At 40.9% G+C, this 14,747-nt stretch overlaps 1 protein-coding gene across 1 annotated transcript; it reads right to left on the bottom strand.

The window, feature by feature from the left end:
- Positions 1–273: 273 nt before the first annotated feature.
- On the bottom strand, positions 274–13,304 carry hfm1 (helicase for meiosis 1). Its single transcript, XM_076097462.1, has 36 exons — positions 12,965–13,304; positions 12,486–12,527; positions 12,289–12,359; positions 12,034–12,166; positions 11,721–11,872; positions 11,529–11,606; positions 11,036–11,191; positions 10,561–10,761; positions 10,183–10,271; positions 10,007–10,050; positions 9,754–9,855; positions 8,956–9,101; positions 8,593–8,687; positions 8,329–8,462; positions 8,169–8,216; positions 7,571–7,651; positions 6,984–7,075; positions 6,737–6,843; positions 6,560–6,607; positions 6,344–6,441; positions 6,112–6,246; positions 5,895–5,980; positions 5,600–5,683; positions 5,267–5,424; positions 5,000–5,103; positions 4,370–4,555; positions 4,185–4,250; positions 3,945–4,069; positions 3,267–3,343; positions 2,979–3,094; positions 2,795–2,878; positions 1,738–2,022; positions 1,523–1,604; positions 1,327–1,414; positions 695–846; positions 274–539 (listed from the first exon to the last, which is right to left on the bottom strand). Exons 1-36 carry the CDS (start codon positions 13,182–13,184, stop codon positions 482–484), a joined length of 4,023 nt encoding a protein of 1,340 aa, XP_075953577.1. The 5' UTR covers positions 13,185–13,304; the 3' UTR covers positions 274–481.
- Positions 13,305–14,747: the final 1,443 nt, after the last annotated feature.

Below are 14,747 nucleotides of genomic sequence, written 5' to 3'. Positions count from 1 at the left end.
ACCTGCTTAAAATATACAAAAAACTGCCACATTTGTTTGACAGATCACTAAATGCACATTAAATAATCACCAAAGGAAATAAATAAAGCTGATTTCATGGTCAACAAACTACTTATAAAATATGTGCTAAATGTTGAACTTCCCCATCAAAGGATGAAGATTTGTTCACTCATCAATTTACACACATAAAATACTTCACAAAGCTATATCTCATTAAACTACAAGCTGATACTTCTCCCCAAAGACCGCACTGAAGCATTCAATAAACACAGACTTTATTAAATAAATAAATACATAAATTACATTAGTAACAATTAGAACTAACATTAGAAATCATCTGTTTCATTTACAATATGAACGTATAATAACATGACTTTAAAACAGTCTACAACTCTTCATGTAAAGCTCACTGGTTAACAAAATATGAACAATGACATAAAACACTTTATGTTAATGACATATTCATAGACAAGCAGTACTTCTAAAATATACCATCAAATATCCCAAGGAAAGCTTCCTCTTCTTTGCATTTAGTGCTGCTACAGTGTGTAAAAAAGAGGGAAAGGGTTAATCAGGAGAAAGCATGTAGTTTAAAGTATATTCAATATATATATGATTATTTGCACTACGTACTTAAGGAAATAATATGGTAATGAGTCAAAAACGAAAGCATTGCCATTATAATTGTTTCTACCTTCTGTTGACAGATGAGCTGGTGTTGGATGGGACGCTCATTGTTGAGAAGAAATCAAACCTTCTGGTGAGGGGGGCCACGTGGGTCTCCGTCTGCTTTTGGAGGCATTCTGGTGTTTTGACTGTGAGTTCCTCTCTGAAAGTGCTTGAACTCTGCAAGAGGAAGAAGGGAAGCAGATGTCAGATAAGCCAAGTTAAGTTGTTTAAAAGCACCTTTGATTTAGCTTAACCTGGGAGTCACTAACCATTTTGATATTAATACATTAACAGAATATTCCTTGCTGCTGCCATGTTTTTATCGACATCTAAATGACTCTCTGGAGATGAAAGATGCATTTTAAACTCAATAGGCCCTTTTCACAGCAGCCATTTTAAAATGTCATTGCAAGGTAATCACCGGTGTAACTAAATTAATAACATTAATTACAGCCCTGTTTCATTTAGGTTGGCCACGGCCCTGGCATCATGCATGCTGGCATTTGAAAACAATGAAAAGAGTAAGATGTTCAAAATGGCAGAGCTAAAGAAGTTTACATGGCAACTATGTAAACAATATATTCTCTTTGTATGTGAATGTAGCCACTAACACACACACACACACACACACACACACACACACACACACACACACACCTTGTTATTCCAGTCGAGTGTGACTCTGTTCAGTGGTCTGACTGTAACCAGTGAGGGTCCTTGTTTTCTGATTCCAGGTAAAATCGACCTAAAAACAAATATATGACGAATGTTTTTACTGTCTTAACTACAATATCAAATATTTTTTGAGAGGAGATTTTAAATATTTCACGCATTACTTGATTTCTGTCCTTACCTCAGTGGTGTTCTGGCTGTGGTTACACATGGTTGGACTTGTGAGTGACTGTGGAGCACTGGTGCAGATGTAGCAGCAAAGCCTACACATAAAACAAAGGTAAGAGAATCAAAATCATAACAATGATTGAGGCATAATCCCTCATAATCATGCCTGAAGTAGAGAATATATGACTTCCCTCCTCTGAATTAAAAGTAAGTGAGACTTCACTCGACCTGGCATGTTGTAGTCGACACGCTGCTGGACTTCAGGTTTAGCACCGGTTAGATGCGAGGCCAATGACGTCTCGCTGGCATGCACCAAGTTCTCGTCATCAAAGTCGTCCCACTCGTTTCCGAGGTCGAAGCTGACCGTCGGTATTTGTGATGACGAAGCATTTACGCAGTGAGCGCTCTGGTTTGACACGACAGCCGAGCCGGTTCTTCTGATCTGGTTTAGAAGCGGTTTATGGTTCTGACTCGCACCAACACTGATTCCTGAGTTCATCCACACTGAGGAACCTAAACACAAATGAGTTAAAGAAAAATAATGAATACACCATCAAGTGGTGCTGCACTTTGGTCATTCCTGGTTTTGATTTGAAAACAATATCTCAATAAGAAGTTTTTAAAGACCATAATTGTTGGCTTTGCATGTTTTCTACCTTTCACTACAAACTTGAGCAGACAAGTGCTTCAAAGCAGATGGTACAGATGACCATTTGGCCAAAGGATATTAATATATGATATGATTTAGTGATTGCTGAAATTACATAAACAAACATAAATTATTCTGTCTCTGCCAAGTTCATTTTGCTTAATCTGCCTTCTGCCATAAATAAAGTTGCATTTTCCATCCATCCATTTACTATTTGCTTATCCGGGGCCGGGTCACTGAGGCAGCAGATCCTTGAAATCCTCTATTCAGTTTTGTCACGTTAAATATTGTCTACTTAATCATGTCTTAAAAAAGTGCCTCTTAAATTTGGTGCATTAAATTATTTATAATCTTATCTTTACTTTTTCTTTCAGGATTATGGTCAAAGAATAACCTTTTTCATAAACCAAGTCAACATTATCCTCATAAAGCTGCTTATGAATGCAATGCACTGTGCTGTCAATGAAAACTCTAAGATGATTTACTCACGTGAACTGACGACAATGGCGAAGACATTGAAACCGATATAATATGCACTGAACAATAACTTATTAATATGAGATTTCTAGTTAATGTGCTAAAACCACTAATGAGGTGCGTCTCGTAATGAGTTTGCGCTACGTTTTTTAACGATACTTTGATGTTGAGCACGAGATGCAGCAGGTGTCTGGATGGGCTCCTTCATCATCATGTGCATGTCCTCCACGTAGTCTTCATAATCTGAGGATGAGATACCGAAACATACAGTCACAGATCCTGTGATCGTTGAATCCTACTGCGTTGGGGAATGTGTTCAGTTCAGAGTCTTTAATCTCTTTACTTCTGTCAACATCGCTCAGATGAACTATGTGTGGCAGTTGGAGGCCGTCTTCTCCGGTCAGATCCACAGTCTCAGCGTGTGGTCTGACTGAAGCGTCACAGTGACTTCCTCCGTACCTTCATCAAATACATGAATACAATCCAGTGTCAGCACTTATAATTTCATTGACACTAAACGTATTTTGCTGTCACACGTTTTCAGAAGCTAATATGCAGCAGTTGTTAAGAGACTTATTCTAATATTTACACGTATGATCAAAGTCTAAGATGTCAGTGTAACTGTGAATACCAGGAAACAGTAGGTAGCCTCTCTTTGGGTTTGTAAGCAAACTCCTGCATGTTGACAGACTCCTCGCTCATTTTAATCTGAGGAAATAAAACACCAAACACAGATTTATTCAGTTTAGTAACACAGAGAAATAGACTTTTAATGGATTTATAAACAAATAAGAAAGACACTTTTATGTTGTTGTCAGCATAGTTATTATTAATTGTATTTACTCTGCATGGTCTACACCTTTAAACAAAATATTTAATTTCTAAAGTGCAAGTCTACATGCCTAGACTTTTGGTTATGCATATAGATTTTAATAGTGTTCTCATATCTTAATATACATTGTAATAGCTGTTCATGTATAACAATTATGTTACATGTTGCATATATTGTGGTGTTCCAGTGTGGCTGGTATATCCGTTATTTTTCTTTGCAAAAAATCAACTTCCTCTCTGGTATCATTGATATTTTTTTCAATCTTATCTTCACCAGTGGTGACTTGGCAGAGGCTCATCAGCGTCTTCTGCAGACAAGTCAACATGAAGTGTATCTTGCATCAGTGCACTTTGCATTCTATCCTGGATTAGGTTTGGTACAGCACAGTCTTACAATAATCACAGACTACACATTAAATCGTGTTTATTTGTTTCAATTCAACAACTGTTGTTTGTGTGCGTTTGTGTTCTTCCGCACCTTAAGTCGTTTGACGGGAGTCTGTGGAAGTGTGTCACACCTGCTCCTCAGGTCTTTCAAATAGGAAGAGAAACTGTGCTCTTGATTCGCTGACCTCTTCCGTGCCACGGCTACTCCTACTTTACCTTGAGGGCGGAGAGAAGACTTCTGTACTCTTGACAGCAGCACAAAGTAAAGCACAGGTGCACATAAGTGCACAAAAAGAGACGTACACAGTGAAAGACGAGTGATTGTACTCACAGCAGTCGTGGCCACACAGATCCTTATTCTTGCAGAAGTGGTTGCATTGTCTTTTATTGCCTAAATCTGATTAGAGAAAATAAAACACATCTCAAATCACCACCTGCCTCTGAAAACATACTAAATCGATATACACCATTTCATATTTCAGCATCAACAGAATCATCAGTTTAACAGTGCAGTGCCTTGGTCTGTAGCAGATGTGGCATTTTCCCTCTGAGCTGCAGCCTGGTCTGTCGACTGTGGTTTCAGTGCAGAGTGCTGTGGTCTCTGTCCAGTCGGATCAAACGGTGTGTTGTAAAGATTATCATTTCCAAACCTCCGGGCTCCAGAGTAGTAGACGTTGAACTTGCGTTGGATGTCCAGGCCCACTATGGGAGAGGAAAAGGCCAAAAACATTCAGTAAGTACACTTCCTACATAGCATTGATAGGCAGTCTGAAGCCAGCATGTGCAAAAACAAGATGTGCATTATATATGGAATCTATGGTTTGATTTGATGAATTTGACAAACAAATGACAAATGCCTGAAAATAGACATTATTTTTCATCCACTTTAAATTTATAGCAATATTCAGCTTTCTACAAATACAATAATACAATAATTGCCTTATTTGACACACTTCTTTCTCAGTGATACACAAGTAACAATAACAGTGAAACTGTTGTGCAAAGGGCATGGTGAATTGTTCAATATATAAATAAAGAACCGTGTAACTGAACAACCCAACATACCTTTATTCCCTTCTATGATATAGGTGATACATATTGTGGATACATTCCCATGTTCAATATTAAGGTGTTTTCATGGTGTACCATATTGTGAGCTGATGAGGTTGACACTGATCTCCTCTCCTCTCGAGGCCTTTGCCACCTCAATCTTCTTCGACCAGCTCCCAGACTTCAGCAGGACCACGTCTCTGGAAACAAACAACAGGTTGCCTGCTGAGAATCAATATGCTGTATATTGTCAAACCAGGTTCTGTCTTCTTGTACATAATGGTGACAGAGCTATACAGAAAGAGAGGGCGAGTGAGAGAAGGACAACAATAAATTGGTGAGGCCTGGGGACTGTTCCCTCACGTGAGTTTCTGTAGGAAGACCACAGCGTTGTCAGAGTTTCCGATAATCAGAGAGATGTAGTGGTGGTCTGGAGCTGTTCTCCTGGACAGCAGCTGTGCTTGGTTTTTAAGGTTCACCTTCACCACAATCTCTGCCGCAGCACAGCTGTACCTCGGAAGCTGCGAAATACAAAGACAACTTTAAAGAAAAGCTATTAAGAATAACAGAGCTATCAGATGCAACCTGGCAATAATAGCTCAGAAGTCTGACCAACGAAAAGTGAAAAGCTCAATAATATGACGTAATATGAACGTTCTTGTCCCTTTGATAATAAAACTCTGCTACATCTTTTACCTGCTCCAAAGTAACTTCATACTTCGGGAGATTCATGACAGATTCTTTGATTTGGTTCCCAAATGGTGGATGTCTGTTGAGAATCTGAATAAAATGAAGTTAGAAATCATATCCAAGTACTTTATACAAGACTTATTTGAAAATATGTATAACATTTAAGGTATAAACAAGATTTTGCTCAACATAAGCTGAGCCATATTGTGATCACAGTCTACATTCAGCTCAAACAGTGGTTAATCAAATGATTTGGGTTATTAAAAAGTGCTTTCATATCTTAAATATGACACAGACTGACCAGCTCAAGCTCTCTGGGGTTGGTTTGCTCTATTTTGCTGAAAGTGGTGAGTCCAGCGTTCACCATGGCAGTTGACAGAGTCTGGCCTGAAAAACACAGTGTATTATTATAATGATATTTAGCTTGAGACTGCATGTACATCTGGAGATTTGTCATTTTAATACTGTATTTAGACTGCGTGGATAAAAGATGCCACGCTATGGTGATGTTTATCTACCTATCTTTTCCAGCTGTTTGGAAACATAGAAGGAGTTTTCCCAAAGCTTGGCTCTGAAGCACTTAGCCAGCATCAGGGAGTTCAGCAGAGCGGAGAAACCAATCTTAGATCGGTGAGTCAGAAACTCTGACAAGCCTAATTGGGATCAAAAAACAATTTAAAGTTTAAAAAAATGTCTAAATAGAACAGAGAGCACTTTGTTTATTTGTTGTTCCGGATTTACCCAACGTACATTTGCTGATGCGCATCCCATTCCTGAAGATCCTTGCTGTGTCCTGTGTAAGTCCAAACTCTTGAATTGAGATGGATCCCAACTGAGCCTGAATCAAGCTACAGACAAGGTAACAAACACATAATATCTATAGTGCACTGTCCATAAGAACTCCATAATATGTATTTTACAATATAAATAATAAACACAGAGAAAGCCCTGAATGAATAAACCTACCAGTTCACTTTCATCTGACTGGTTTTGATCTTTCCTCCGATGGGAAACCTGGGAAAATACAGAAACATCTTATTCACAATGGCTTGTGTCTACGTCGACCATTATGCATTTAAAAACAGGGGTTATGATCCTGTATATGCTGTACATGTACATGTCAATCCTATAAATGTGTGTGACCTGATGGTGAGCCTGTTCTTGTCCTTGTTGAGGGTGTTCAGGGACCTCTTCTCATTCATTCTCAACTGAATGTCGCTGAACTCGCTGCTCTTCGACACGAGCTCAATCTGTACATACAGACACTTTTCATCTGAATAATGCCTTATCATAATAATAATAAAAATAAGTTCAGTTTGAAGCAAACCAGCCTGACAATACAAAATGTCACTATATTGGCATTGCTGTGCAGTTTTATGAGGAAACCTACCAGGTCAGACAGGCTCTCAGTGCCGGCCACGTTGCTGAACTGTTTCATGGTGTCAAAGGCAACATAGTACCTGGCCATCAATCGGCCTCCCTCTGCAGGGAACAAACACAAACTATTCAACAGTTTGAAGGCTCAGTTAAAAAGGAAGAGTGTAGATAAAGGTGCAGATGTCATCCACTCCACTGAACATAAGTTAAGAAAGTAAACTAAAGAGGATCATTTTGCAAATCATTCAATGTAGTTTTATAAACTTTGTTCAGGAACAGGGCCACGCCCAGAACACAGCTCATTTCCTCTGCACAGAGTATTTAAGCAGCCGCCGGACATCAACGGTCCCTCTTCGATCACCTAACCTCCTTCCTACAAACCCTCCTCGTTTCTTCCCTCTACCTCGACCCCTACCCCTCATCCCTTCATCTCTTCATCCCTACCCCACATCCCATCATCCCTCTACCCTACTCCCCTTCATCCCTTGACCCCTTCCGCTTCTTGAATCTAACAATCATTCCACTCTGCAATAAACCTCTCGAAACTCATACTGTTATTGGTGTGGTCCTTGTTAGTGAATTCTAATTCCTCCTCTCTACCTGTTGGTTTGATGTTGATGTCCTCATCCATGTCGATCAGACCAATGGAGGACAGAGAGTTGAGGTTCTTCAGACACAGTTCTATGAGAGGAAAAATAGAAATGACTTCAAATCGGGCGCCAATCTCCGGGTCTGAAAAGTGAAGGCAATGTGTAAGTGCCTTAAACTTAAATTCTTTCTATTGAACATCAGGGGGCGACTCCTCTGGTTGCAAAAAGAAGCCTGATTGTGGTCTATGTGAAGTCTATGAGGAAATGACCCTACTTTCCTTATGTATTTTGTCAGTATATATTCTTAACATGAGTTTATGGTCTCAATCGCTTCAAAACAGCATGATGTTGAAGGTCCCATTTAGAGTAAAATAGACAATAGAACAGGGTATGCATTAGGGCGGGGCTACCTTGTGATTGACAGGTCGCTTTGTGTTTTCAGGTCATGAAAGTTAATGTAACCTTTTGGCCTAAAAATGTCCTATTCAGCTTTCGGTTGTACTTTCCTCCACTCGATCGTGTCACTTATGGTTGCAAAAAACCAAGCAGACTACGACTTCTTATATACTGTCTATGCTTCAAATAGAGTCAAAACAGTTGTGGCCCACCTTGCAATTTAGCTTCGATTCCAAATCTGTCCAAGTTGGCGGAGAAACCTGAAGTTGGAGTCGAGGCACATTGCGATGACGGGTTCTTACATACAGTCATAAAAAGAAGCTGGACACTAATTGTGAAACAGATGATCTTCTGTGTGTTTGGAGCTCTGACCATAGTGTGTGGGGTTCTTGAGGGCTCGGATGTAGAGGAAGGTGGAGCGTATCCAGTCCAAAGCCATGTTGACATCACTGATGGTTTGGAGAACAATCTCAGCATTCAGGTGCTCCACCAGGTGACTGTGTAAGCTGGGCGACAGAAGTATACTGTTACCTCATGCACTACGGTAATAACGTCTATGAGAGAGCTCAGAGTCACAGAAAGACAAGCTGAGGGAGAGAAGAAGAAGATGAATGTCAAGTGACTGAGTAGTCACACCTGCTCTCAATGATTTCCACCCCATTCATAAGATTCATGTACTTGTCTTTGGTTTGGATCTTGGTCATGATCACTGCAGTCGCTGATGTGTCAAACTAGAGGAAGAAAAAACTGAAGTTGGTATTTAGTTTGTGCATCACACTAGAACTAGTAGTTGCTATCTTTCTTACTCAATTTACTGTATTTAAAAAGATTATTTTTCCATAACAGATACCTTCAGATTCCTGCAAGTTGAAGGGCAATGTACCTTGTGTTAAAATGGTACAGCGCCAGCAAAATGTGATGGTGCACCAACCCCATACCTCCTTGTGCTAAGGCCGGTAAGAAAAATAATAAAGTATTTCATTGTTATTCTGTCATTACTTGTGGTCTTCCAGCTCGGCCTATCATCTGTAGCAAGTCGGCCTCGCTGTACTCCTCACAGGAGCCTGCCACATACTGCATGGTCGACTTGATCACCACCAGATGAGCTGGCAGGTTCACCCCCATGGCCAGAGTCCTGGTGGTAACTAGGGAATTCAAAATCAGACCACAAGCACAAATTCAGTGCCCATGACATGCGGTAAAAACTAACTTTCTCACTGTACCAGCTAGCGGTAAAAGTTTGTGATTGTTTCGCACAAGAGTGTGGTAAATGTTCTGGTTTACTTTAAATTAGAGATGGACCAATAAGTCGGCAAAAAATCAGTGTTAGTGGATGTCAGCTTTATAAAGTAATATTATTGTCAGTCTAATATGCTGTTTTGTGATCTTATTTTAATTATTCCAACAGAATGAAGGTTTCAGCTTATTAGTTACTTTTTTGCAATCAGACTTTTACAACTGGTGCACATCAGTCAATATGAGTAGGACAATCATGTACATTGCTACTGGCATAAGAACATACCAGAATAAGTCATTTGAAGTCGTACTCTGGAATCTGTATTTCCATTGAACAGGCATTTCTCTGCATTTTTTTCACAGCGTAGTTCCAAAGCTCGGGCTGAGGTCTTGCCATGTTTCAACATGATACGTGTGATACTGAACGGCTCGCTTGATGTAACCTGCGATACTTGTCTTTCCTGTTTTACGTCGTTACGAAAACAATACGGAATTGTGTTGCACACTTTCATAGTCACATTTATAGCACAGGATACAACTGTACTAGTGACAAAGTCTCACAGAGGACAGGAAGGTCTCCCACAGTGAAGGCCTCTTCTATCAACTTCCTATCAGACAAGTCAACTCCTGCATGGTGGTAACCAACTCCTAACATCACCAGATCTAGACCACAAACACAACACCAAATAATGTTAATACAGTCGATAATCAAATGAACATGTACTTTCTTACTGGGGCTGGAACTCTGGACTGAAACAGGTTTCAAATCTGTATCTGGTGGGTCTTGACATTTAGGTTTCAAAAGGGGACTCACCTCTCAGTTTTGAATCCAGAATAGAGTTTGCATATTTCGTCAGCCTTAAAAATATTACAAGTAACAAAAAGTCAAGATCAAGCTTTCAATGAAATTAGCTACGCTAAAGAACAACACCATGTTTTGATGCACAGTTGCACATGTGACATCATGTTATGGATGAGTAAGAAACATACCTTTGCTTGTGCTCCATGCTCATAATGAACCGAGCATCCTTGGCCAGAACTGCAGCTGACTGCTGGACTCCTTTCCTTGTAGAGCAGAACTACAGAATAACATAATTATTATTCCTGAACATATACAGCAAATTACAAATAATCAAAGTAAATAACACAAGTTCGTAAAGGAGTAAAGGTCCTACTCCTTTCTATAACTTAAATAATAAACTTAATGTTTATCACATATCCTGTACATGTAAAAAAGCATCTTAATACATAAAACAAACATACCATCCTCATTAACTTTTAATAAGTTTACAATTTTGTTAAATGACATGAGAAAATCAAGCCGGAAAGCAGAAAAAAAAAGCAAAGTCTGCTCAATTTCCCACCCACCACTAGTGCAGGCTTCTGGTCAGAGTACGTTTGTATGATGTTGGCCATCTTGTAGTTGAGCGAAAGGTCAAACTTGAACTCTGTTTGGTTCGGGCTGCGGGGGAATCCCAGCACCACCTTCCTCAGTTTCACGGGTCGGTGGCTCTCGTCCATGTCCAGATATGTGGCAGGACCACTCTCATCAGACAGCCAGTCTGCTATCTAACAGCAGAGCAGATAAAACAATGATACTCATTTACACAAGAGAGATACGGTACAAACAGAATTGTGTCTGTGCATTACAGGGCAGTGCCTCCGTGAAGTGCCTTTCTGAATTTGTTGCTATTTTTATGTTTTTTCCTACTTAATCACATAACAGAGGACTCCAATTAACCAATTTATCTATGAATTATATCATTCAGAGAGATTTGCCCACGCTACATTTTGAATTATTTTCACAAACAAATTCCTGCTGTGCTCTTTCTCAGCCTCGTACATCAGAGGTGTTGGGTATGGTGGCTGATACAGCCACAAACCTCATGGAGAGGCCTGCTTCTGGATTCTGTGCCGTTCTGTAGGCGTGTACGGCCTTCATTCTGCTCACAACAACCTCCAGCGTGGCACCGCGGGTCTTATCCTTCACCACATGCACCTGGAACAACAAAATGTGCCATGTTACAGATCGCTTTATAAACATATTTAAGGCCAAAGAGATGTTGATATGTAGGTTAGATTTAATTTATGTGAGGAGGTGCATCTCAGTCTGGAAGAACTACAGAGACTAGTTGTGTGTGTGGGCCACATGATGTAATGGCTAACCTCAAGTGAAAAAAGGCTAATTGTGCCATCAGCCAGCATGGCATAATGAAGTTTACTGTAGACAGAACATCTACTGGCACATGAGTGCACAGTGAGCATCCACCCCTGTGAAGGCAGGTTATGAGACACTATAAATACTTATAAAAGGGTCTCTGAACAAAATATCTGACCTCATCGATAAGGAAGAGTCTGACTAGCTGCAACAGACAATTGTCCTTCCACTTTCTTGTCATGCTGTCCCATTTTTCCTGTCAAAAAATGAATACATTCGGATCACAATTTTTTTTTTTGGATTCTTATCTTTCCTCTTCCTTAATTTTTGCTGCATTTGTTTAATTAAGATGCAGTATATTGTCACACACAGGCGTGGTCAGGATGATGTGGGAGTCCTGAATCTCAAAGAAGTCGTCGATCTCTGTGTCGCCCGTCAGCTCCTTACAGGTCAGCCCCAGAGGACCAAACTTCTTCTTCCAGCTCTCGAAGCACTGACTGCAGAGAGCTTTAATAGGGGCCACTGGCAAGAGCAGACAGTGATAGGGTCAGACATCTATAATGTCATCAAAAATCTGATCTGGAAACGATACACTTGGCAAGTCAGAAGAAACACTTTCAAAGCCCCAGTGCATGATTAGCTTTATCTGTGCATTAATAGGGTCTGCATATTATTATGCTCACTATAGACAGCTTTGACATCTCTCCAGGGCTCTGAGGTCTCCATTAACAGACGAATGATGGCCAGCTCAAACAGCACTGTTTTACCAGATCCAGTAGGAGCACAAGCCACAAAGTTCTTATCCGTGTAGAGAACCTGTGAATAAACCAAACATGAATACAGTCACTGTTAACAGGTTATAACAAGGCAATGAAAACGATCATGTTAGTCATAATCCTCTGCGTGTCTGTTTATAAAGGCTTTCAAATAATGCTTACATCATCGAGTGCTTTGGACTGAACGTAGTTGAAAAAGGGGAACTCGTTGAAGACGGATCTGAACTTGGCTGCTGTGAAAGTGTGGATCAGGAACTCAAACCACATTACTTGTGAAATTGCATTCCAGGCACTCTACAGTTCAAACATTGTCTAAAATGGTCACATTGTGTTGACTTATGCAACAGCAAAAAGGATACGGATTTCAGAAACTGGTCTCAAAACTCCAGATGCAGAGGACCCTAAAATATGCACAATCAAAACATAGAGTCACACTCTCACTGATTCCACCTTGAGGATTACATGAAATGTTTGACATTTTTGTAGGGTATAAAATCAAGGGATAATATTTCATAGTGAATGTTAACTAAACGTCAGAAATGACGTTAGACCACATGTGGTTACAAGGGTTTCTACTGTTCCTGCACCGCCTGTACTGTTTTACAATCCACCACCTAGTGACCGGCATGCTGCATTGCAATGGAAACGGTCAACGAGGAGAGCTCACCTCATTTCACCTCATCACCCAAACACAATGTGGCAGCTGCTGCCATGGCTAGACACGGGCATGCTCATTAGCCGCACCGCTTTACAGAAGCTACACGAGTGTTATTTGGGAAACCAGTCAAAGGCTGCGAGCGCAGCGCCTGTCTGTGACTGTGTCAGTGCAGTGCAGCACCTTGTATGCAGAGAGGCTGAGGCGTCATGGGCGGAACGAAGGCTCTCTTTGTGCCCTTGTCCTGCATCTCAGCGCGTGCCGCCTTCTGCGGGGGTCGGCCGCTCGCTGCAGATGAGCCCAGAGGAGGAGGGGGTGGGGAGGGGGGCTCGGGGGAGCGAGGAGAAGCTGCCTGGCTAACTGTCGCCCGTGGCGGCTGAAGAGGAGGAGGCACTGTCACCATGGCAACCGCACTGAGAAAAGTTTGAGGTCTGGATGCTGTCTGGCTTCTGCTGCTGCTGCTGCTTCTGAGGTCATCTATGTTTGACGAGTCACCTCCACTGTTCGACACCTGAACCTTGAACAAGCTGTTGAGGGAGGGGAGGATACAGAGGGAATAAGGAGTTGAGATTAGGTAGAAGGAGGTAGAATGATGTAGAAGGAGGTAGAATGAGGCACAGTGAGGTAGAATGAGGTAGAATGAGAGGGGAAAAACACAATGTTTTTGGCGTTTTTGTAGAACCAGCCTATGGGGGATGGTTTAGCATATTTTTATGTTATTCTTATGAACCGTCCACATGTGTAAAAACCAAGCCTCTTCATGATATACTGCAGTTCCATCTTAACTACGCATGTAATGGATTCCAACAATTTGAGTGACATTGCTAGACAGCCAACAACTGGAAACATGGTTTTTATACTGAGAATAACATTAATCCTGCAAATTTAAGCACTTTCAAAATGATGTATCTGCCTCCAAGGAGAGAAAGACCATTGTTGGCCTACTATTTACAGCCTCAAGGCCACATATTAATCTTTGGCTTTTGTAAATAAGAAACCTGTAACTGCCAACAAGTGGATATTTGTTCTCATTATTCAAAATATATACTACAGTGAGACTATCTTAAAACAATGTGCACACACTTTTCACAATCATATATATATGTCGTCTTGACAAATAACGGACACTTGCCTTCTCCGTAGAGGTGGGCTTCTGCTTTGCTCCAGAGACAAACACCTCCGGTTGATGGGGGCATGACCAGAGTGCTGAGGGGTTGTATCTCCACTTCTGTCACTCTGACAGGAACCCTGAGAGTAATCCCTAAACCCGTCACCTCCCCAAAGGCTGGTGCTGGTGCTATTGCTGTCATCCTGAGTTTGCTCGATCTCTTTCTCATCGTTGTTATGAGTATAAGGACTGTTGATTTTTGATGGTAAAACCTTAAGGCCAGCTGATCCTTTTGAAGGAGGCAGGAATGTATTGAGTCTCTGTGAGAAACCTGGGAGCAATAATAAAGAGGGGCAGAGAGTTTCATCAAACAAAGTTGTTGATAGCTGTAATTTCGTGCCTTTTACGGGTGTGACTTTCCAAACTAAGGTTGACTATTCTGCTATTTTGCTTGCTCGTGAAAATTATATACAGCAGGGAATCTACCATTCCAGTTATATTAATGATTATTAGGCTATATTATAAGACCAAGATCCTGGTGTGTTTACGCAAGCCAAGGAAAATTGGGAAAGCTTTCAAGCCTGTTCATGCTAGCGTGTCAGTGAGTCACACAGTTAAATTTAGTAGTTCTTCAATAGGCCAGATACTGAGCAGTTTACTCAAATCAAGTGAAAAGGAATTCACCCTAATCCAGAGCACAACATACTGTATCGGGCAGGGAAAGACTCTGCCTCCTTCTGCACATCCTGAGTGGCTGGAACCTGAGAAAGGGATGGAGGCACTTCCAGCTGCCATGGGCTGACCTCCTGGTGCAGTGGCTTTCTGCCAAATACAATCCACAGGAAAAAAACATTAATT

Source organism: Anarhichas minor, unplaced genomic scaffold (assembly GCF_050575085.1).
Source record: "Anarhichas minor isolate MPS153535 unplaced genomic scaffold, ASM5057508v1 ptg000024l, whole genome shotgun sequence".
In the NCBI taxonomy this organism is placed as follows: domain Eukaryota; kingdom Metazoa; phylum Chordata; class Actinopteri; order Perciformes; family Anarhichadidae; genus Anarhichas; species Anarhichas minor.
The sequence above is the reverse complement of the archived record's forward strand: the minus strand, read 5'-3'. Positions and strand labels throughout refer to the sequence as shown.